The 22859-nt window shown below is 46.1% G+C and overlaps 1 protein-coding gene across 1 annotated transcript in view; it reads right to left on the bottom strand.

Annotated features, from left to right (window-relative positions):
* The window catches only part of PLA2R1 (phospholipase A2 receptor 1), a 193552-nt gene that overhangs the window by 78950 nt on the left and 91743 nt on the right, over positions 1-22859 (bottom strand). Inside the window, exons 12-14 of the mRNA XM_077447604.1 lie at positions 19041-19249; positions 4736-4881; positions 457-541 (exon numbers count right to left, since the gene is read on the bottom strand). Of these exons, the coding sequence (XP_077303730.1) occupies positions 457-541; positions 4736-4881; positions 19041-19249 (440 nt within the window). The remainder of the gene's footprint in view (positions 1-456; positions 542-4735; positions 4882-19040; positions 19250-22859) is intronic.

Below are 22859 nucleotides of genomic sequence, written 5' to 3'. Positions count from 1 at the left end.
CCACTGCTGCCTATCAATGCCCACCAGTGCTGCCCATCAGTGCCCACCACTGCTGCCTATCAGTGCCCACCAGTGCCACCTATACGTGTCCACCAGTGCCAGCTATCAGTGCTGCATATCAGTGCCACCTATCAGTGCGGCATATTAGTGGCTCCTCATCAGTGCCACTTATCAGTGCCCATAAGTGACGCCTCATCAGTGCCCATAAGTGCCACCTCATCAGTGCCCATCAGTGTAACCTCATCAGCGAACATCAGTGAAGGAGAAAAATTACTTATTTACAAAATTTACTGACAGAAACTAAGAAAAACATTTTTTTTTTCAAAATTTCGGCTTTTTTTTGTAAGAAATAAAAAATCCCAGCAGTGATTAAATACCACCAAAAGAAAGCTATATTTGTGTGAATAAAACAATAAATAGCATGTAAGTGAGCCTTTTATTGGTGATAATACGCACCGGAGTTCCATCTGACCACTCCCAAGACCCTTCAGAAGATGGATTACTGCTACTAAATCCAATCCAGAATTGTCTATGATCATCTCTGTAACATATCAAAAGAGAATTTTAACACGATTCTGAAGGTTCCCATTTATCGTGGTCATGCTATATAGTTAGTACTATAGTTAGTAGTAGTTAGTAGCCAAGCCACTTCTTCAGTTCTAATGAATGTCAGGAACTTATCCAAGCATTTATAATCACACAGGTAGCACCATCACCTTAATTAATCACCATGGAAAGGCAGATGACAATTGTCCAAGAACAGGATGAGAGGTGTGATATTTGTAGAACCGGCCTGTTCTAGTTACATAGTCCTATCCCCAGTGTCAGGCAGACTTTATAGGTGTAAAGCACCATACATGGGCCGAATATTGGGCAGCATTGGCCGGGTTTGAATAGAAACTGGTCAACATCTGGCCTGTGTGTACTGCAACTAGTCTAACAGAAACCAGCTGTTTGGCCACCTTCTGTCGAAGGGGCATGGCCGAAAAAGGTCTGCCAAGCAGCACCTGATTAACGCTCTGAGCCAATGGCTGAGAGCACTGACAGGTGTGTTCTGGCGGGGGAGCCGCCCCCCTTTCAGAACACAATAGCTCAGTAGGGGATATCACTGTACTAACATTGGGTAGTTAGTACACGGGCTCCTCCTGAACTCTTCATTTTTTTGTGTTCAGCCCGCTGGGTGGAATGAAAAAAAAAACTAATAGTACGTACTAGGCTTTAGACAATAACATATGACTTCCCAAGGTGATTGGATGAAGGTGCCAGTGCTACCTGTGTGGGATATTGTGTAGTATTCAATATTTCGGAGCAAGCACAGTTGAATGGGATTAACTACTACTAGATAATGTTATGAGTTGAAAGCTTTAAAGAATAGGTTGAAATGTTGTAAAGCTGTAAATATGTAAGGCCGCGTACACACGGGCGGACTGTTCGCCCAACCTTGTCCGCTGAACAGTGTTTGGGCGGACAGTCCGCTCGTGTGTGGGCTTTCAGCGGACAGTTTCAGCGGACAGTTGGACGGACAAAGTCTTTCGGAAATTCCGATAAACTGTCCGCTGAAACTGTGTTTGAGCGAACAGTCCGCCCGTGTGTGGGCCTGTCCGCTGTACTTTCGAAATGAGCGGACTGTTCCCGCTCGGAAAGTCCGCCCATTTCGAGCGCGTGTACAGGTAGGCGGGGCCCGCGAAGGAGACGTCGCGGGCTCCGCCGCCTGGAATGGGCTTAAAGGGGAACCCCAACGCCGAAAAAAATCGGCGTGGGGGTTCCCCCAAAGTCCACACCAGACCCTTGTCCGAGCACGCTACCCGGCCGGCCAGGAAAGGGGGGCGAGAGAGCGCGCCCCCCCTCCTGAGCCGTACCAGGCCGCGTGCCCTCAACATGGGGGGGTGCCTTGGGGAAGGGGGGGCCGCGCGGCCCCCCCACCCCAAAGCACCTTGTCCCCATGTTGATGAGGACAAGGGCCTCTTCCCGACAACCCTGGCCGTTGGTTGTCGGGGTCTGCGGGCTTATCGGAATCCGGGAGCCCCCTTTAAGAAGGGGGCCCCCGGATACCGGCCCCCCACCCTATGTGAATGAGTATGGGGTACAATGTACCCCTACCCATTCCCCTGTGAAATAAAGTACAAAAAAAAACACAACACAGGGAAAAAATATTTTATTGCACAGCTCCGGGGGTCTTCCGTCTTCGGGGGTCTTCTCGCTGGACTCCTCCGCTATCTGTGTGTAGCTCTTTTACTAGCGGAGGAGTCCGGCTTTCTTCCTCCCCGCCGCCGGCCTCTTCTCCCGACTTCGGGGGTCTTGTCCCCCTCTTCGGTTCTTCTGCCGGGCCACCGCGCCTTCTTGTAGCTCTTTTACAGGCGGTGGCCCGGTCTTCTGTCGCCGCTGCCTTCCGTTCTTCTGTCGCCGCCTTCGGTTCTTCTGCCGGGCCACCGCGCCTTCTTGTAGCTCTTTTACAGGCGGTGGCCCGGTCTTCTGTCACCGCTGTCGTCGCCGCCGCCGCCGCCGCCGCCGCCGCCTTCCGTTCTTGTTCTTCTTCTTGTTCTTCTTCTTCTTCTCCTGGAGATGTTGACTCGACGAGCTCTCCGGCCGGAATGCCAGGGCCGCGCTGTGCGGTCACTTATATAGTGACAATGGGGCGGTGTCACATGGTATATGTCACATGGGTTGGTCACATGGGTTGATGTCACATGGGGACTATGACATCGTAAGGGGGCGGGGTCACCATGTGACCAACCCATGTGACATATACCATGTGACACCGCCCCATTGTCACTATATAAGTGACCGCACAGCGCGGCCCTGGCATTCCGGCCGGAGAGCTCGTCGAGTCAACATCTCCAGGAGAAGAAGAAGAACAACAAGAAGAAGAACAAGAACGGAAGGCGGCGGCGGCGGCGACGACAGCGGCGACAGAAGACCGGGCCACCGCCTGTAAAAGAGCTACAAGAAGGCGCGGTGGCCCGGCAGAAGAACCGAAGGCGGCGACAGAAGAACGGAAGGCAGCGGCGACAGAAGACCGGGCCACCGCCTGTAAAAGAGCTACAAGAAGGCGCGGTGGCCCGGCAGAAGAACCGAAGAGGGGGACAAGACCCCCGAAGTCGGGAGAAGAGGCCGGCGGCGGGGAGGAAGAAAGCCGGACTCCTCCGCTAGTAAAAGAGCTACACACAGATAGCGGAGGAGTCCGGCGAGAAGACCCCTCAAGACGGAAGACCCCCGGAGCTGTGCAATAAAATATTTTATCTCGTGTGTTGTGTTTTTTTTGGTACTTTTATTTTACAGGTGAATGGGTAGGGGTACATTGTACCCCATACTCATTCACATAGGGTGGGGGGCCGGTATCCGGGGGCCCCCTTCTTAAAGGGGGCTCCCGGATTCCGATAAGCCCCCCGCCCGCAGACCCCGACAACCAACGGCCAGGGTTGTCGGGAAGAGGCCCTTGTCCTCATCAACATGGGGACAAGGTGCTTTGGGGTGGGGGGGCCGCGCGGCCCCCCCTTCCCCAAGGCACCCCCCCATGTTGAGGGCACGCGGCCTGGTACGGCTCAGGAGGGGGGGCGCGCTCTCTCGCCCCCCTTTCCTGGCCGGCCGGGTAGCGTGCTCGGACAAGGGTCTGGTGTGGACTTTGGGGGAACCCCCACGCCGATTTTTTTCGGCGTTGGGGTTCCCCTTTAAGCCCATTCCAGGCGGCGGAGCCCGCGACGTCTCCTTCGCGGGCCCCGCCTACCTGTACACGCGCTCGAAATGGGCGGATTTGCCTCCTCCTTACGTGGGCGAGTCCGTTCATTTCAAAAGTTGAGCGAACTGTTTGGCAAACAGTTTGCTGAAACAGTCCGCTCGTGTGTGGGCAAGTCCGCTCATGCAAATTTTGAGCGGACTGTTTGCCGAAACTGTTTGACGAACAAGGTTGGGCAAACAGTCCGCGCGTGTGTACGCGGCCTAAGAGTTATATCATGCAAAGGTACAAAGTCCCTAATATGTGGAATAATAACAACTTCACTTGAGGGTTGAGGACAAACTTTAAAGGGAATGTTTCTGTTGATGTCTCAAAGTCAGGGCTGGGACAAGGGGTGGGCAGGAGGGACGGCTGTCCTGGGCACAATGTTTTACTGTAGGGATGAGGGTGCCTTCCTCCTGTTGCTGGGCATAGGATCCCCTAAGCTTACATATTGTGAGCGGTGGAGGAAGGACACAATTTGACATCTTTGCCCTGGGCACTGCATGACCTTGTCCCAGCACTGCTCAAAATGTATGTATTTTCTTTCACATTGTAGTTTTGAATAGGTGAGGAAGTGTTATGTGTTGCTCTCTGTGTCCCCACTCAGAGATTCATCCTCTCTTTTTGCCCTGGTGACCATTGTCTCCAGTACAGAGAGTGATGGGAAGCAACAAATTTTAAACTTGACACAGAAACAGGAGGTGAGGGGACATTGCTTTAGTGACCACTGGCAGTGGCTTAGCCCTGTTAGCCTGCAATGGGAAGTGCTTTTACTGGCAGGATCTTCAGGTAAGACATTTTGCAAATGATTGATGAAAGAAATGAAAGAAAAATGTGTATAAAGTGAGAAACTATGCTTTACATACAGAAATTATATAATGCCGGTGAAGCAGAGGTATGGACACTGGGGGATAGTTATACAGAAAGCTAATCTAATCCATGGTTTAACAAAGCCACTAGGCAGACTTTCCATGTAGGAACCCCCAAAAAATACACTTTGACGTACTTGTACATACATACCGATTAAACATGCTGCTTAAAAGCTCTGTAACAAACTTCCCTTCATTTAAATGTGAAAAGCTGACAAGATGGGCACCAAAATCTTGACACAAGTTCTCCGCTTCCTGCCAGGTCCTCTTTCTTAGCATTTTCTCATGGTGGAAGACCTGTAGTAGAAGATGTGTGGGTCAGATTTATGGCTGCACCAAGAAACAGGCATCTAGATACACCCCAGAATTAATTGTATATATGCAGACCCCAGGTCTGATGAAGGTATATCAGGAGATACGTTTGCCTTTCTTTCCCAGACACTGCAGATATGGAACACCATTAAGGTAAACTTACTTCTATCATACATATCATATATTATTTTGCAACGACTCTTTAAATTAGTACATTTAACCAACAGGCTCTTTAAATACAAAAGTCTTGGGTGTTTATTGTTTTTTTTTAAATTGCCTTTATGACAATATCTGTTTTTATCTGGCTATCTCATACTCTGTTCTTCTTTAGCCCCCATTCACTCCTGAGCGTTCTGTAGATCTAAGCGCCAAAACACTCCATATACAAAATCCCCTAATTTTCAATCATGTTTGTTCACACCGGTGCGTAGTATCACATGAAGCTTGCAGGTTGTAGTTAAAGTATATAAACTTCTTTTGAGCTACAAGCTTCAAGCTTTTTGACCTCAATAGACTTAAATGTGAGTGCCTAAAAAATTCAAGAACAGATGCAAAAATCTGTGAAAAAAGCCCTTATCACGTTTTTATTCTCTAGTAACTAGCTTTCTGTTAGTTAAACATCTTTTTTTTATTCTTTTTTATTATTTGAATGTACAGTGATATCTTTTTGTGAGCATAATTAGTTTCCAAATTCCAAAGCACTCGTACATCAAATTTCCCCATAAGAAATCATGGAAACTCCGATGAGTCACAACCATTTATTCATGAGTCCTTCTGTATAAAGTCCATATAAAAAGATTATAGCAATGTGACTTCAAGGCAACTACGAGGCAGCTTCAGGGAATGCCTGAGTAATCTTCCTGTAATGTCGGATCCAAATCACAATTAAGATGAGGATCCGACTTAGGGCTCATGCACACTGCAGTTAAAAATTAAAGCTGCTTTTACAGGCACTCACTTGAGTTTTTATTTCAGCTTGAAGAAGCTTGTGCTTTTTTGTGCTCTTGTGCTTTTTTGTTTTAGATTCTTTGAGCTCTTTTGAGCTCCTTTGAGCATCATTTTTTTTTTCTTCACAAAGCCTCCTTAAAGTGGTTGTATACCCACATTTTTAACTTTTACCTACAGGAAAGCCTATAATAAGGCTTACCTGTAGGTAAAAAAAATATCTCCTAAACCTGTACGGTTTAGGAGATATTCCCCTCGGTATGCGCCGCTGACTGCAGCGGCACATGCGCACAAGGGGTTTCTCGCCATCAAAATCCGGCAGCCGTAGAGCGGCCGGACTGAAATCTCCCGCGCGCATGCGCGGGAGTGACGATATCGCGACTCCGGCCACTCACAGCGCCGGAGCCGCGATACCCGGAAGAAACGCCGAGGGAGCATGTCAGCTCCCTCGGCGTGGATCGGGCCAGATGTCGGGGCCTCGTTCTAAGGTAAGTATTTCATAATGAGCTAGTATGCGGTGCATACTAGCTCATTATGCCTTTTGCTTTGCAGGTTTAAAAAAAAAAAAAAATGTGCCGGTTTACTACCGCTTTAAAGTTTATGGGCACAGGTCGGATAGAAGTCACCTTGAAGTAGTACAGGAAACTTTTCTAACGTTGGAGCGACTTCAGTATTGCTAATTAAGACAGCTCTCATTGACTGAAATGGGATTTCTCTTCTCTTTTATACTCAGTTGCATTTGCGGGCGGCTTCTGCTTCTCTCCTCCGTGGGCATCACTGGTGGCGGGCATCATGAGCACAGCGGCTTCCCCTTCCTCTGATCAGTGACTTCCGTCTCCTCCCTCCTCCTCCACGGCCAATCAGAACGCTTCTCCTTTTAGCCAATCGGGAAACGGGTCTCAGACACACTTCCTGATTGGCAGGGAGGAGATTTAGTGTGAAAATAGAGAATATTAATTCGCTATTGTCATCCAACTGGGTGGGAATGGTTCGCAGTGCTCTGCGCCCCAAGCCCACCCCATTTTGAAGCCTATTAGAGCCTTTGGCTCTAATCACGTGCTTCAACCCCCCCCTATTGGAATGCATGCATCCGGCTTCCTGCAAGGGGCTGGACGCATGGATGGGGGGGCGCTCGTGCGCCCTTAAAGGATGGGCTGCTCCTACTCAGTTGTAACGTGACACTACTCGTCAGGAAAACACTCACATGCTGGTGGCACTGTGGCTCCCAGATCCATATGCTGCAGTTCCAGTTTACACCAACAGGAGTCTCCCAGCAGATTGACTATACAGGGAATTTAGGCTGCACCTGATATGGACTACTGGGGGTATATAAGCACGCCTTTCACTGAGGTCCAGTGCTTCTGAATAGTTTCCCTGCAAGCTGTACCCTGATTCAGAAACCTGTACCCTGGAACCTGCTTCTTGCTCTCACTAACTGGCTTCCTGCTCCCCTTGTCTCTTGTCCCTGTCCTATCTTGCTCACGTGTGTTCCCCCCTTGTATGTAGTTAGTTAGGTTATTAGGTTATTATTAAGGGTTTTGCTTTGTTACGTTTACTTTCCACTTGCGTGTTTTTGTTTTACTGGGGTTGGAATTGGAAGTGTATAATTTTCTTAATAAATATATTTTCACTTATTCATCTGCGTCCCGATTCCTTAAGGTGCAGCCAACTGATCTGATAGATGCCTGCATGTGTTATGCCTGACACTCGTATTCCAAGACATCGCTCGTTTATCAAGTTAAAATTTATAAAAAAAAATTTGCTCATCTTGAAAAACACTCGCAATCCAAGGTTTTACTGTATAAGTGTCAGGAACCATGAAACAGACAGAGACAGAAGTACAATCAAATTACACTTGTTTATTAATAAAAATAAAAGCTAAATAGAAAAAAAGCATAGTCAAACATAGCCAGAGTCCAGTAGCCAGATCGGGTAGTCAGCCAGTCCAAAGTTCATAAACCAGATCGGGTAATAAGCCAGTCCAGACGTCAGGGATCCAAGGAGAGCAACTGCAAGCAGGATAGAAGCCAGAAGGGATGTCAGCAAGCCAGTCTTGAAAAAACAGCAGGAAATGGTTCCTAGTGATGTGACCAACACGAAGGCAAAGGAAAGAGTGAGCTGGAAGGCTTTAAATAGGCAGATCAGACGAGCATCATCGGGAACAGCTGGTGACTGTGGAAAGAGAAGAGAGCTGGCAATTAGCCGACAGCTGAGAGGCCAGCCCAGAGGAGGAAGGGCCCCATTAGACTGCGGGTGATACGCAGAAGAGAACGCAATCTGGATTCCCAACTGTGCACAAAAGGCTCGCCAGAACCGGGAGACAAACTGACTGCCCCTATCCGAGACAATCACCTTGGGTAGCCCATGTAAGCGAAAGATCTCCCGAGCAAAAATGGAAGCCAGTTCCTTAGAGGTGGGCAACTTCTTAAGTGGAATACAATGACACATCTTAGATAACAGATCAACCACCATAAGGATAACAGTGTTGCCTTGGGAGTTGGGCAATTCCCCAATAAATTCCATAGACAGGTGAGTCCAGGGCCTCTCTCCATTGGGTATGGGTTGTAGGAGGCCCACTGGAAGGTATCGTGGAGTCTTACTCGGAGCACACACAGGACAGGCAGCTACGAAGGCAGTAACATCAGCCCATAGACTAGGCCACCAGAATTGTTGGGAAATGGCCCAAATGAGTTGATTCTTCCCAGGATGGCCAGCTGCCTTGGGAGAATGGTAAGTCTGGAGCACTGCAGTACGGAGACTCTCTGGGACAAAGCAGCGGTCACAAGGTTTATCAGGAGGAGCATGGACCTGAGCAGCAAGAATTTTGTCACCCAAAGGAGAAGTAAGACTGGTGCGAACCGTAGCCAAGATACGATCAGGAAGAATCATAGGAACCGGAACCGACTCCGACTTGGATGTGGAGGAAAATTGTCGTGAGAAGGCATCAGCCCTTACATTCTTAGTACTGGGTAAGAATGAGACAATGTAATTAAAGCTCGAGAAGAAAAGAGCCCACCGCGCCCTTCTGGGAGAGAGTCGCTTAGCCTCAGACAAGAATGTAAGATTCTTATGGTCAGTAAGAATAAGAATGGGCACAGTGGTACCTTCAAGGAGATGTCTCCATTCTTTCAGGGCTAAAATGATCGCCAACAGCTCTCTGTCACCAATCTCATAATTGCATTCAGCAGGTGACAATTTCTTGGAAAAGTAACAACATGGATGCTTAGCGCTCTCAGTTAGGACGTTAAGACAGAAGGGCGCCAACCCCAGTCTCAGAAGCATCAACTTCTAGAATAAAAGGCAACGTAGGATCAGGATGTGCCAACACAGGAGCAGAAATAAAGGCAGCCTTGAGAGTCTCAAAGGCCTTAATGGATTCCGGAGACCAACTCTGTGGGTTACCGTCCTTTCTGGTCATATCAGTCAGAGGCTTGACCAGAGACAAGAAGTTACGAATAAACTTACGATAGTAGTTGGCAAAGCCCAGGAAACGCTGCAGAGGACGTAAACCCACGGGTCGAGGCCACTGTAGGACTGCCGACAGTTTCTCTAGGTCCATCGAAAAACCAGCAGTGGAAATGACATAGCCCAGGAATGTAACCTGTTCACGATGGAACTCCCACTTCTCCAGTTTACAATAGAGATTGTTCTCCCTTCGTTTCTGAAGTACACGACAGACATCTGTGTGGTGGCTCTCCAGGGACTTGGAAAATATGAGGATATCATCGAGATAAACCACACACAATTGCAACAAATCTCGGAGGACATCATTAATAAATTCCTGGAAAACTGCCAGGGCATTACAAAGGCCAAAAGGCATTACCAGGTATTCATAATGGCCTGTTCTGGTATTAAACGCAGTTTTCCACTCGTCGCCCTCCTTAATGCGCACGAGATTGTATGCCCCTCTCAGGTCAAGCTTTGTGAAAACCGTTGATCCCTTGAGGCGGTCAAATAATTCTGTAATCAATGGAATCAGGTAGGCATTCTTAATCGTGACACGATTGAGACCCCTATAATCTATACAAGTCTCAGTTCACCGCTCTTCTTTTTCACAAAGAAGAAACCAGCACCAGCAGGAGATGAGGATTTGCGGATGAAACCTCGAGAAAGTGCGTCAGCAACATACTCCTCCATGGCCTTATCCTCCAAGACCGACAAAGGGTAAACCCTGCCACGAGGAGGTATGGCACCAGGTTGAAGGTCAATTTCGCAATCATAAGGCCGGTGGGGAGGCAAACTACCAGCTTGACCTTTATCAAAGACATTGCCAAAATCACGGTACTCCTCCGGCAGGGAGGGGAGTGAAGCGGTGCACAGGACCTTGGATACCTTCAGGAAGCATGTCTCACTGCATTGTGGTGACCAAGAGAGAACCTCAGCACGGAGCCAATCAAAAGAGCGGTTGTGCCTCTGTAACCAAGAATAACCAATAACCAGCGGAAATTTGGGTGAGGAAATAACTTGGAATTGGATTATCTCATGGTGAAGAGCCCCTACGGCCATGGACAATGGAACTGTCTCATGAGTCACATGGGCAGGCTGTAAAGGTCTCCCGTCAAGAGCCTCAATGGCAAGTGGAGTGTCATGCAGCTACAGCGGAATCGAGTGCTGCGAAACAAATGCAGCATCAATAAACAGGCCTGTAGCCCCAGAGTCGATTAGCGCCTGTATCTCGATGGACGACTCAGCCCAAGAAAGGGTGACCAAAACCAGGGGCTTATCCTTCTGGATAACTGGGGACGAAACAACGCCATCTAAGATCTGTCAATGACAGGACCTCAAGGTTTGGGCGTTCCCTGGACGGTTAGGACAAGACTTCAAAAAGTAACCTGCCTGGCCACAATAAAGGCACAATCACTCCCTCCTCCTAAAGGCTCTCATCCACAGAGAGAGGCGTGAAGCCCAGGTGCATGGGTTCAACTTCACTGACCAACTCGGTAAGGGGAGGCATGGGAGGTGAGGGAGGCATGGGTGGGACTACAAAGCTCTGAGGCAAACGTACAGGAGGCTTCCGCAAGCGCTTCTTAAGAGAAAGTCTTTCTCTGAGTCTGGAGTCAATGAGGATGGCAAACGAGATCAAGCTCTCCAGCTCAGTGGGTATATCTCGGGCTGCTATCTCATCCTTGATGGAATACGAGAGACCATGAGAAAAAGCAGCCACGAGGGCCTCATTGTTCCAAGCAACCTCTGCTGCCAGAGTACGGAATTCAATGGCGTAGTCGGCAAAAGTTCTCGTACTCTGTTTGATGGACATGAAGCACTTGGCAGCAGAAGTGGAGTGTGCAGGAACGTCAAAAACCCTTTTAAAGGAGGCCACAAACTGAGGGTAACTCAAGACAACAGGTTTTTGAGTCTCCCATAGAGGGTTAGCCCAGGCCAAGGCTCTCTCAGAAAGCAAAGATATCACAAAACCTACTTTGTTTCTGTCCGTGGGAAACGCCTGGGGCAGCATTTCGAAGTATATCTCAACCTGATTGAGAAACCCTCTGCATTGAACTGGATCACCCCCAAATCACTGGGGAAGCAGAGCTCTTATAGAGGTAATACTCGAGGCGGGTGCCTGCACAGAGACTGGCGCAGCAGCAGGGACGGCCTGCTACTCAGGTTGTACCGGAGCAGCCACCGTGGGGGATTCCAGGTGAGCCGTGCGATTCAGGTGCGTTTGTAACGCCAAGGCAAACTGATCCATGCGGTGATCTTGCTCATCCAATCTGGAAAAAATATAACCAACAAGTGGATTGACTGTATCTTCTGAATTCATGGCCTTCGCGTACTGTCAGGAACCATGAAACAGACAGAGACAGAAGTACAATCAAATCACACTTGTTTATTAATAAAAATAAAAGTTAAATAGAAAAAAAGCGTAGTCAAACATAGCCAGAGTCCGGTAGCCAGATCGGGTAGTCAGCCAGTCCAAAGTTCATAAACCAGATCGGGTAATCAGCTAGTCCAGACGTCAGGGATCCAAGGAGAGCAACTGCAAGCAGGATAGAAGCCAGGAGGGATGCCAGCAAGCCAGTCTTGAAACAAACAGCAGGTAAGGGTTCCTCGTGATGTGACCAACGCGAAGGCAAAGGAAAGAGTGAGCTGGAAGGCTTTAAATAGGCAGGTCAGGCGAGCATCATTGGGAACAGCTGGTAACTGTGGAAAGAGAAGAGAGCTGGCAATTAGCTGACAGCTGAGCGGCCAGCCCAGAGGAGGAAGGGCTAAGCCAGCCCTGACAATAAGCGGTACAAAGCAGAACCCCTGGTCATACCTCGGCTCACAAAACAGCCCAAAGCTTGTTGCTAAGAAAGGGGAGTGAAAGTGCTCAAGCACACGGGAAGTATTGTCCATAGGGATGATGATCAGATCATCAGCACAACCAATGGTTGTTTGTCTCTACAGCAACAAAACCAAGGGGTTTAAGGAGCTAAACCATCTACCAGTTAAACACTATTTAACTGGCTAAGGCCGGGCAAAAGTCAGAAATTTAATATGGGCTATTTTCAAGGTTGTCCTGCCCTGTAGTAGTAGTGACAGATACCAACCAGATATCCCATACCTTGTTGAATTTTTGAGGGCAGCCCCTAGTTAAATATAATTAAGAAAAAAAAAGGTTCAAGCCTCAGATGTCAGTAAAAATTTGCAATAGCGCCTGTACAAATGCCCAAAAAAAAGCCTGTAAATTGGCCAAAGGCACTTGTAGGTGGAGTGCAGCGTGGTGTGGCATTACCGGATGAACATTACATTACATAACATTACCGGATGAACTAGCACTTTCCAGGATAAAGCCAGATAACGCCAGAGAGCAGCACAGGGCTCACACTACAATACAATACAATTCACACAGATAGGTGCAATGGAACATTGAAATACATATAGTACAGCAACAGTTCACAACAAACCAGGTGGGAAGGCTGCCCAACCAGGTGCACTCACGGTTTCCAGTAATGTTAAGAACGCAGGTATCAGCTGGACTGACAGCATCTGTAAATACAGCAGAATGTGGCCTGACCATCTTGTGCCCAAGCAGGATGTTACCCAAAGGAGCTGTGACCCTACATTTTCCTTCCTTATCAAGAACCTTTCCCTACTACTAGTACTGCCTGTAAGAATAAAAAACACCAAAAGTGCTGAAATTCTGAAAATCAGTGAAGGCAATAAGCTGATGGTAAAATAGATATAAAAGCCAAAACAGTTCCACAATAATCTGTCAATAGAGTATACAGTGGTGTGAAAAAGTGTTTGCCCCCTTCCTCATTTCCTGTTCCTTTGCATGTTTGTCACACTTAAGTGTTTCGGAACATCAAACCAATTTAAACAATAGTCAAGGACAACACAAGTAAACACAAAATGGAAGTTGTAAATGAAGGTGTTTATTATTAAAGGTGAAAAAAAATCCAAACCATCATGGCCCTGTGTGAAAAAGTGATTGCCCCCTAAACCTAATAACTGGTTGGGCCACCCTTAGCAGCAACAACTGCAACCAAGCGTTTGCGATAACGTGCAATGAGGCTTTTACAGCGTCCTGGAGGAATTTTGGCCCACTCATCTTTGCAGAATTGTCCTAATTCAGTTACATTAGAGGGTTTTCGAGCATGAACGGCCTTTTTAAGGTCATACCACAACATCTCAATAGGATTCAGGTCAGGACTTTGGCTAGGCCACTCCAAAGTCTTCATTTTGTTTTTCTTCAGCCATTCGGTGGTGGACTTGCTGGTGTGTTTAGGATCATTGTCCTGCTGCAGAACCCAAGTTCGTTTCAGCTTGAGTACACGAACAGATGGTCGGACATTCTCCTTCAGGATCTCTTGGTAGACAGCAGAATTCATAGTTCCTTTTATCACGGCAAGTCTTCCAGGTCCTGAAGCAGCAAAACAGCCCCAGACCATCACACTACCACCACCATATTTTACTGTTGGTATAATGTTCTTTTTATGAAATGCAGTGTTCCTTCTACGCCAGATATACTTGGACACACACCTTCCAAAGAGTTCCACTTTTGTCTCATCGGTCCACAGAATGTTGTCCCAAAAGTCTTGGGGATCAAGATGTGTTGTGGAGAAATTGAGACGAGCTTTGATGTTCTTTTTGCTCAGCAGTGGTTTTCTCCTTGGAACTCTGCCATGCAGGCCATTTTTGCCCAGTCTTTTCCTGATGGTGGAGGCATGAACGCTGACCTTAACTGAGGCAAGTGAGGCCTGCAGTTCCTTGGACGTTGTTGTGGGGTCTTTTGTGACCTCTTGGATGAGTCGTCGCTGCGCTCTTGGGGTAATTTTGGGCGGCCGGCCACTCCTGGGAAGGTTCACCACTGTTCCATGTCTTCGCCATTTGTGGATAATGGCTCTCACTGTGGTTCGCTGGATTCCCAAAGCTTTGGAAATTGCTTTATAACCCTTTCCAGACTGATAGATCTTAATTACTTTCTTTCTCAATTGTTCCTGAATTTCTTTGGGTCTCGGCATGATGTGTAGCTTTTAAGGATCTTCTGGTGGACCTTACTGTGTCAAGCAGCTCCTATTTAAGTGATGCCTTGATTGTGAACAGGTGTGGCAATAATCAGGCCTGGGTGTGGCTAGAGAAATTGAACTCAGGTGTTGACAACCACAGTTATAGTATGTTTTAACAAGGGGGGCAATCACTTTTTCACACAGGGCCATGATGGTTTGGATTTTTTTTCACCTTTAATAATAAACACCTTCATTTACAAATTGCATTTTGTGTTTACTTGTGTTGTCCTTGACTATTGTTTAAATTGGTTTGATGTTCCGAAACACTTAAGTGTGACAAACATGCAAAGGAACAGGAAATGAGGAAGGGGGCAAACACTTTTTCACACCACTGTATGTATGGAAAGGTACCGTTGAGATCCTAATAGTAGGGGCTAAATCAGTAGGGTGTAACATAGGTTTAGCCGTGCTGCTCCATCAATCAGCGGGAATACTGACAGCTGAAAAGACAAGAGTAAAAAAGAGAGCGCACCGTGTGACGCTGTTTATTAAAAAAGATATAGACAAATGAATGTAGTATACTCAAATTGTGTAGATAAAAACAAGTGCATCCATAGAGGCTGTGGTTGCTCTCCTGAATATAAAGTGAACTGACAGTCTCTGTCTAATACCATGTGCTCCTATGAGGCCACATGGTATACCTGAAGAAGGAGGCCATACCCTCTGAAACGCGTAGTTATCAGCTGGCTTCTGAGGATTACGTGCATGTGTCCTTGCGTGGAGTCTCTCTGCTTTCCAGGATCCTCGCTGGGAGCGGGCGGCTCTCATGCAGTTTGTCGGTGGCTGCACGTGGACTATTAGAAAAGAGACTGTCAGTTCACTTTACATCCAGCTTGGATTTCTGGACTCAGGAGAGCAACCACAGCCTCTATGGATGCGCTTGTTTTTATCTACGCAATGTGAGTGTACTACATTTATTTGTCTATATCTTTTACTCTTGTCTATTACTATCCCTAATAGTCCCATACCTGTCTCTACTCTACCAACTCGCACACGCACATGCACACCAAACCTGGGAGCCAGAGCCTTAAATAGGCTCTGCCTGACCCAAGATGGCTGGCAGAGGCACATGGGGCAACAGCATCCACCCGGATTGCTTCCCCAGTGATCCAGGAAACCATAGAGGAGCTGTAACTTCCTCTCTAGCTACAGCGCCGCTATGGAGGAGCACACCCTGCAGTGGAGGAAGCAGATTGCACCTGCCTACACGGTCAGCTCAAGTGTGAATGCAGCCTTAGTTGATCCCTGAAGACTCATCACTACAAAGAAGCCTATACCACCTCAACTAAGAACTGAACTTTTACTTTCTCTATGAACTCATCCCCTCACTGTTATTGCCTTTTGTATCACTTGCTCATCCCTTTTAAAATGTAAGCTTTTACCAGTTGAGCCCCCCTAGCCCTTTTGTCTTGAATTGTATTGCAGCTGTACTGTCTCCCATTATATCTCAAGCAAAGCACAAACTGTTGGTTCTATATGAATTGTGTATAATAATAAGACAAATTATATTTTAGTAAAATATAACGCAAACTTTAAACTTTTGTATATGAAGAACTTGGTTAAATGTATTTATTTGAGAGTTAGAAATGATTCAGTTTCTGCAGAGCTATTAGATCATCCTCTTTATTATTTAGTGTGAAGCTTGGGAGGGTGGTGGTGTGTTGATATAGTTTAATTTTGGGGAGTGTGTAGGCAGGAAGGCAATGCGATTATCTGTAGCAGATGGTAAGATTGTTCCATACACTGGGATGATTCACTACAGTGCAAACTGGGATCATGCAATAGTTGGAAAATGACAAATGACTTGGAGCTTAATTGATAACATTACCCATGCACACAAGAAGAACGTTCTCCTGATGTATAACTGTGCATCCCTCATGGGATCATTATCCACACTTATCTAACAGCTGTGAGAATTTAAACCAATAGTCTTTGGCAGATGCATATCTACCACGAGGCAAACAAGAAGTTTGTGTTGGGTGGCATTTTTCACTGTACTGATCTCCCCCCCCCCCCCCCACAAACCTGATCTCCTGCCGCTATCGGCTTTCCCCCTCTGCCCCCCTGCTGACTTTGTGCACTGCAGGAAAGCTACAGAGGGATCTATTTGGCCAAGCAGACCCCCCCCCAATGCTGATCCGACTCCCCCCTTTAGTCCCCTCCCCAGTTCAGTGAGTGCCGGCACCTCCTCACCTCAATCTGATGTCCAATTCTCCCTCTTCCCCCTCCCGCTGGCCGCAGCCCAGGGTTGCCAACCTCCCGCAGAATTTTTTACTGACAAAACATGGACAATTTACTGGTGGAGCACATTTTTTACTGACAGCCTGAGAAATTACAGAACTCCTATTGAAAACGAACACAGTGGATATTTGAACAGTATAAACATGATATGGAAACACTGACAATAACGAAGTCATTTGCTTGATTTACACTTAAAAAGTCAACACAGCATTACATTATCAGCCCCTGATATTTACTGGCAGTTGTAAAAAAAAATCACAGATTTTTACAAACTGTCAGTAAATTTACTGGCGGTTGTCAATCCTGCCGCAGCAGCTGCTGGTGCAGGAGATCGCTGAATGGATGGAGAGCGGGCAGTATTTACCAGCCCCCTTAGTTTCCTGAAAGAAGAGACAGTGATCACAGTACTGATAGTTTTTGTATTCATTAACCACCGACACATAATTATTATTATTATACAGGATTTATATAGCACCAACAGTTTACGCAGCGCTTTACAATATAAAAGGAGACAATACATTTACAATACAATAAAATACAAGAGGATTAAGAGGGCCCTGCTCAGAAGAGCTTACAATCTAATAGTATAAACTGTGTTTACTATTTGTTAGTTTCTGAATAAAATATAGTAAACACTGTTTATTGTATTTTATTTTATGAATGAATAAGAGTCTCTATACAGACTCCTATCTCATTCATCCACAGTGCAGCTCAGGCTGCAGAGAAAGGAACTGTCTTCAGTCCCCTTCATGTACCTGGTGGGAGACTGAAATGACGAGGTCGGCCTCTCTTGTATGTCCAGTCCAGGCCCCACTGAGAGTGGAACAGATGATGCCAAGGGACAGGAGGAACACTAGTGCCTGTAGGTGTTGATGGCAGAGCTTATGGCAGGAGTGGTAGACTCTGTGATTCAGGCAGAACATCAGGTCAGGAACTGCGATGATGCCAGGAGGTTAAAGGGGCACTCCACCAGGCTTGCAGATTCAGTATACGTGGCTTTCCAGAGCTCCCCGCAGTCTTGAGACAGGAGCACACTGTGTCTACTGAAGCTGGGATGAGGGGCAGGCAGCACAGGCACTCGGAGGTAACATGGAGCCAAACAGGAGACAGAAGTGTAGTCTGGATAGCCGGAGATAGCAGCAAGCAGGCAGCGAGGTACCAGGGCATTAGACAGGAGCAAGGTCAGGGGTAAGCCGAAGTCAGGAACAGATAATCAATAGCATAAACAGAATTCAAGGTCATGTCAGTAGTAAGCCAGGTCAGCAACACTTATCAAGAAGGATTCAAACAGGGCACAAGGAACAGCTGAAGCCCAGTCAGCTCTGAGCAGTAGAGAGAGCACCCTTTGAATAGGCCGTCTGGTGCCAGTGGAAACTGTGGACATGCTTGCACGAGTGCACAATTCTATTAGCCAAAGTATGTGAATCCGACATATCACAGCAGCTCTTCCACAGTGCCTTTCTCTGTCTCAAAAAATAGACATTAGAGGTCTGACCCCTGATGTCTCTCCAAACCCCCCCCCCCCCCCCCAAAGTAGAAAAATATTATATAAATAATATGAAATTAAAAAACAAGTTGCAATTTTTTTTTTTTATAAAATAAAAAAACAGTAAGGGCCGGTTCACACTGGGGGCGATGCGAGGCGACACGACTTGCCTCGCCGCGACCTGACAAGTCTCCCCCGTTCTGTACAATGGAACCGTTCTGAGAGGAGCGACTCGAGTCGCTCCGACTCAGAAAAAAGGTTCCTGTACTACTTTTGGGCAACCTCGGGGCGACTTGCATTGACTTCTATACAGAAGTCATTTGCAAGTCGCCGCTGAGGTCGCGGCAGGTCGCGGCGAGGCAAGTCGGTGTCGCCTCGCATCGCCCCCTGTGTGAACCGGCACTAAGAGCTCTTTCCGTGAGTGGATCCGCCTGCTCAGCGGGGGATCTGTCCACTATGTAGAGCGGACATGGACACAGCCTACTCTCCTCTATGGGGCAGTCGGATGGGAACAGACCACATTTCCATTTCCATCCGACTGCCATCTGATCTGCCAGAGAGATGGGGAATAGATCTCACATCCGTCTGTTTTTGGCAGACAGGATCGGATGGCAGCAGGTGTCAACAGACAGGAAGTAGTGGGGAAAATGTAGATGGGGGGTGCCCAATTTAAGTCTTGCCTAGGACAGCACAAAACCAAAATACACCCCTAGTCTTTGGATCCCATGATACTGATTTATGATTTGTAGGCAGCCCACAACTAACTCGCCAATGCTTAGCAGCGTACAATCACCCAACTATGAAAGGTTTCTTTATGCCACTTTTTCCTGAGAATGCTTCCACCTTCTCCTGGTCATCATCTATACTTGGTGTATTGGGTGGCCAAAGATAATGTAACTCCTGGATATGATGTACCTTATTGAATTTTATCCCGTATACAAACCAATTTCTTCTGCATTATTTCAGTGAATGTTTACCTTATAGCAGTGCTCCAGGTGTGGTTCCGTGTCCCATGATGGAGGACATTGCTGCTTCTTATCTATTGTGGGTGTATCCCAGTCTTCTTCCTTTACAGTTGTAGTTAGAGGCCTCTTACACAATGACATTGCAAGGAAACTCTTACAGTCCTTCACTTCCCAATGGCCAAGATGTGGTCTGGTCATAACGACACACCCTCCATTGCGACCTAAGTAAATCTCAAAAGATATTAAACTTAGAGAACTTAGGACTAAATCAATGCCTTAATGTCTGTCTATCTCATATCTATCTACAGTATCAGTCTGTAGATTCATCTGAGCAGGATTTACTTCTGTAATTCTATACTGGTACAGATTTATAGATATCTGCCAGCACTGGTGTGCGCCTATTGCATTAGGGTGTACACCCTAGAGCACAAACACATATGCGTGTATATGAGCAGAGCAGTGGACGGTTTCAGTAGAGCAGGTCAGTGGATAGTGTCAGTAGTTTTTTCTTTTTATTATTTTTTACAATATTATTTTTTTACCATTTTTATTTTTAGCAGCCCTTTTGGGGGCTTTGGTGAAATGTCAAGAGTCTAAACCAGGGATATGCAATTTGTGGACCTCCAGCTGTTGCAAAACTACAAGTCCCATCATGCCTCTATCTCTGGGTGTCATGCTTGTGGCTGTTAGAGTCTTGCTATGCCTCATGGGACTTGTAGTTCTGCAACAGCTGGAGGCCCGCTAATTGCATATCTCTGGTCTAAACGTACCCCTGATGTCTCACTTTTGAGACAGAAAAAGGGACTGTGGACAAAGATTTCCCAGTCCCTTTCTCTGCAGCCTCAGCTGCACTGGACAGTGAAAGAATGGAAAGTGTTGTGCTGAGTGGCTTCCTGTTTATTCACAAACTGAAGCATAGTAAACATAGTTTACTGTACTTCAGCTAAGAAAAAACACAGGGGCGATCAGTACAGATTACTCACTGTGTTTACTCAGAAAAGGAAGGGGATGATAAATTAAATATTTACCGGCCCCTTCCCACTCTCCATCCTGAAACATCCCCTGTAGCAGCTGACAGGAGAGAAGAGAAGCTGGCAGCACTGCAGGGGCGAGACAGGGGAAATAGGTACCTCACGTAGATGATTAGGGTCTGCCCAGGCCCACCTGGCAGACCCTGTGCGCGCGCCTATATCCGGAAAACACCACAGCCTTATTATAGCACTTTACCCGTTGGAGTTAAAGCATATTACCACTTTTGGAAGGAGATATAGCTGACAATAACGATTTTTCAGATACTTTCTCAGCATTGGCAAATGTACTTGAGAAACAAATAGGAACATGGTGGGATATTAGTACGTTTGAGCAGTACCTCAAAGATAAAATCATTATGAGAAGCCTCAGATGGGATGTATCACCCCAGGATGGTCTGGATGATATTAATTCAATGTCTGAGTGGCTGGATTCTTTCAATGGGGTTGGTTATAAGCTACAGCAATTAGTGCTTGAATGGAAGAGGAAGAAAATGTCAATTTTAGAAAGAAAGATTTTAGAATTGCAAAAAAAATTGGAACGAATAAAAGATATGCCACAATTTGTTAATTTTAATAATGAAATACGTAAGAAATTAGAAAAAGTAGATAGGGAAACCCAAAAGAAAAAAATCTAAAATTTTTGGCGAGATGTGAGTGATTTCAAAAATAATTCGATCTATAGTTGGCAAGACAGTAATACGATGGTATCAAGGGAATTTATGACAGGATAAAATATTGTAATTCAATCACAACCAAGTAAGGGAGCCGCCTCTGGAAAAGGTCCAGTAGCGATTGAGGGATCATCATCTAAGAAGGTCAATTTTCAGGATAAGAGATCCCAGAAAAAAAAATCCTAATAAAGGAGTAGGATATAAGGGTGGTCCCCCAAGAATATACCGCACAAGGCCCTTATGGAGTTAGTACACACAATCGGTTTGCACCACTCTCTGATACTTTTCCCCCCAACATATACAAAGACCGCCTTTTTTAGGGAGAGGTGGGAGGGGACAGTGGAGGGGCGGATCTAGGGGAGGTCGCCCTTGGAGGGGACTGCCACACAGCCCGAACAGACGGCTAAGGCCCACCCAAGAAGGGGGGGCAGAGCCGGAAGGAGGCTCCAGCAAAAAAAAGAAGAAGGGGGATGGAGTGACCGGAATTTATAATCTAAGTCAAGTCACCCTCTCCCAGAAGGAAAAGAAGAAGGGGGATGGAGTGACCGGAATTTATAATCTAAGTCAAGTCACCCTCTCCCAGAAGGAAAAGAATATTCTTAATGTAGGCCTAAAGTGTACCATCCGACAACCCATGAATAAATTTCACATTTATATAGACGTGCAGAAATATGTGCGTAAAATAAACATCAAGAAATACATGCTTTCTAATAGCAGCATGATGAAAAATAATAGAAATGTGGAAACAGTCGGTATTGATAGTGGCCTCCGAAATAAATCGTTATTTAACCCCCCTTTACCATCAAACCATCAAGTGGAGATATTTAAGCAGCTAGTTTTGAAGGATTTGAATGATCTTCCCCTTAAGAGAAATGTATGTCCAAAACACATTACGGAGGGTATCAGAGCATTGGAGGAAAGAAAGGATGTAATCATACGTCCTGCGGATAAAGGTGGAGGTGTAGTGGTCCTTGATAAAAACTTCTATCATACACAGCTCAGTAATATGCTGTTAGATAAGCAGACATACACACAGCTGGAGAAGGATCCCACCAAAGAATACAGAATGGATTTGTTTAATTTAGTTGATTTTGGTTACTATATGCGAGTTCTAACAAAAAAATAAAAATCCTTCCTGGCACCCAGTTTCAGTAGGATTCCGACCATTTATACGCTACCCAAAATTCATAAAAATATAACTGAACCCCCTGCCAGGCTAATTGTAAATGGGATAAACTCGGTAACATCCAGAGTGGGACAATACTTGAATCATTATCTATAAATGATTGTTGTGAATACGTGAGCTTATTTGAAAGACACTACCAATTTTTTGCAACTTTTACGTAATGTAGAATTTATGGAGGAATCAGAATTTTTTTTGGTCACAGCCGACGTATCATCCCTCTACACAATTATCCAGCATGAAGATGCCCTATGGGCATTAAACTGGGCATTCTGTCAGAGGGATGATCTTCCTTATATTCATAAAAAGTTCTTACAAATGACCTTAGAGTTTTGTCTCTCACACAATTATTTTTGGTACGACAGTAAATTTTATAGCCAGAGGAGGGGTGTGGCGATGGGCGCTAAATTCGCGCTGAGTCTCGCCAACCTTTTTATGAGTCAATGGGAAGACAAGTGGATTTTTTCTTGTCGCCGACGGGAGCTAATTTTTTACCAGCGGTATATTGACGATTTATTTTTTATTTGGTAGGGGTCAGAAGAATCTTTAAAGTCCTTTTCAGATGGGTTGAATACAAATAAGAACAATATCAATGTAGAGTTTCATTGGAGTAGTGATACAATTCACTTTTTGGATGTAACGATAATGAAAGAACGTACCACTCTTTCCACTAAGGCCTTCTTCAAACCTACTGACAGGAATAGCTATATTCCCATTCAGAGTGGTCACCACCCTTTATGGTTGCGTGGCATTCCTAAAGGGCAGTTTCTGCGTATCCGCAGAAACTGCTCTTTAGATGATGATTATTTGACGCAAGCATTATTAGTTAAAAAAAAATTTCAGGAGAAAGGGTATTCATCTGAATCTCTAGATCAGGACTTATATAAAGTTCTTGAGACCTCCCAAGAAATGTGTTTGCAATCGAAGGTGAAAGATCCTGAGATGA

The sequence above is a fragment of the Lithobates pipiens genome, unplaced genomic scaffold (assembly GCF_037356315.1).
Source record: "Lithobates pipiens isolate NorthernLeopardFrog02 unplaced genomic scaffold, aLitPip1_a1.2 Scaffold_22, whole genome shotgun sequence".
Classification (NCBI taxonomy): domain Eukaryota; kingdom Metazoa; phylum Chordata; class Amphibia; order Anura; family Ranidae; genus Lithobates; species Lithobates pipiens.
The sequence above is the reverse complement of the archived record's forward strand: the minus strand, read 5'-3'. Positions and strand labels throughout refer to the sequence as shown.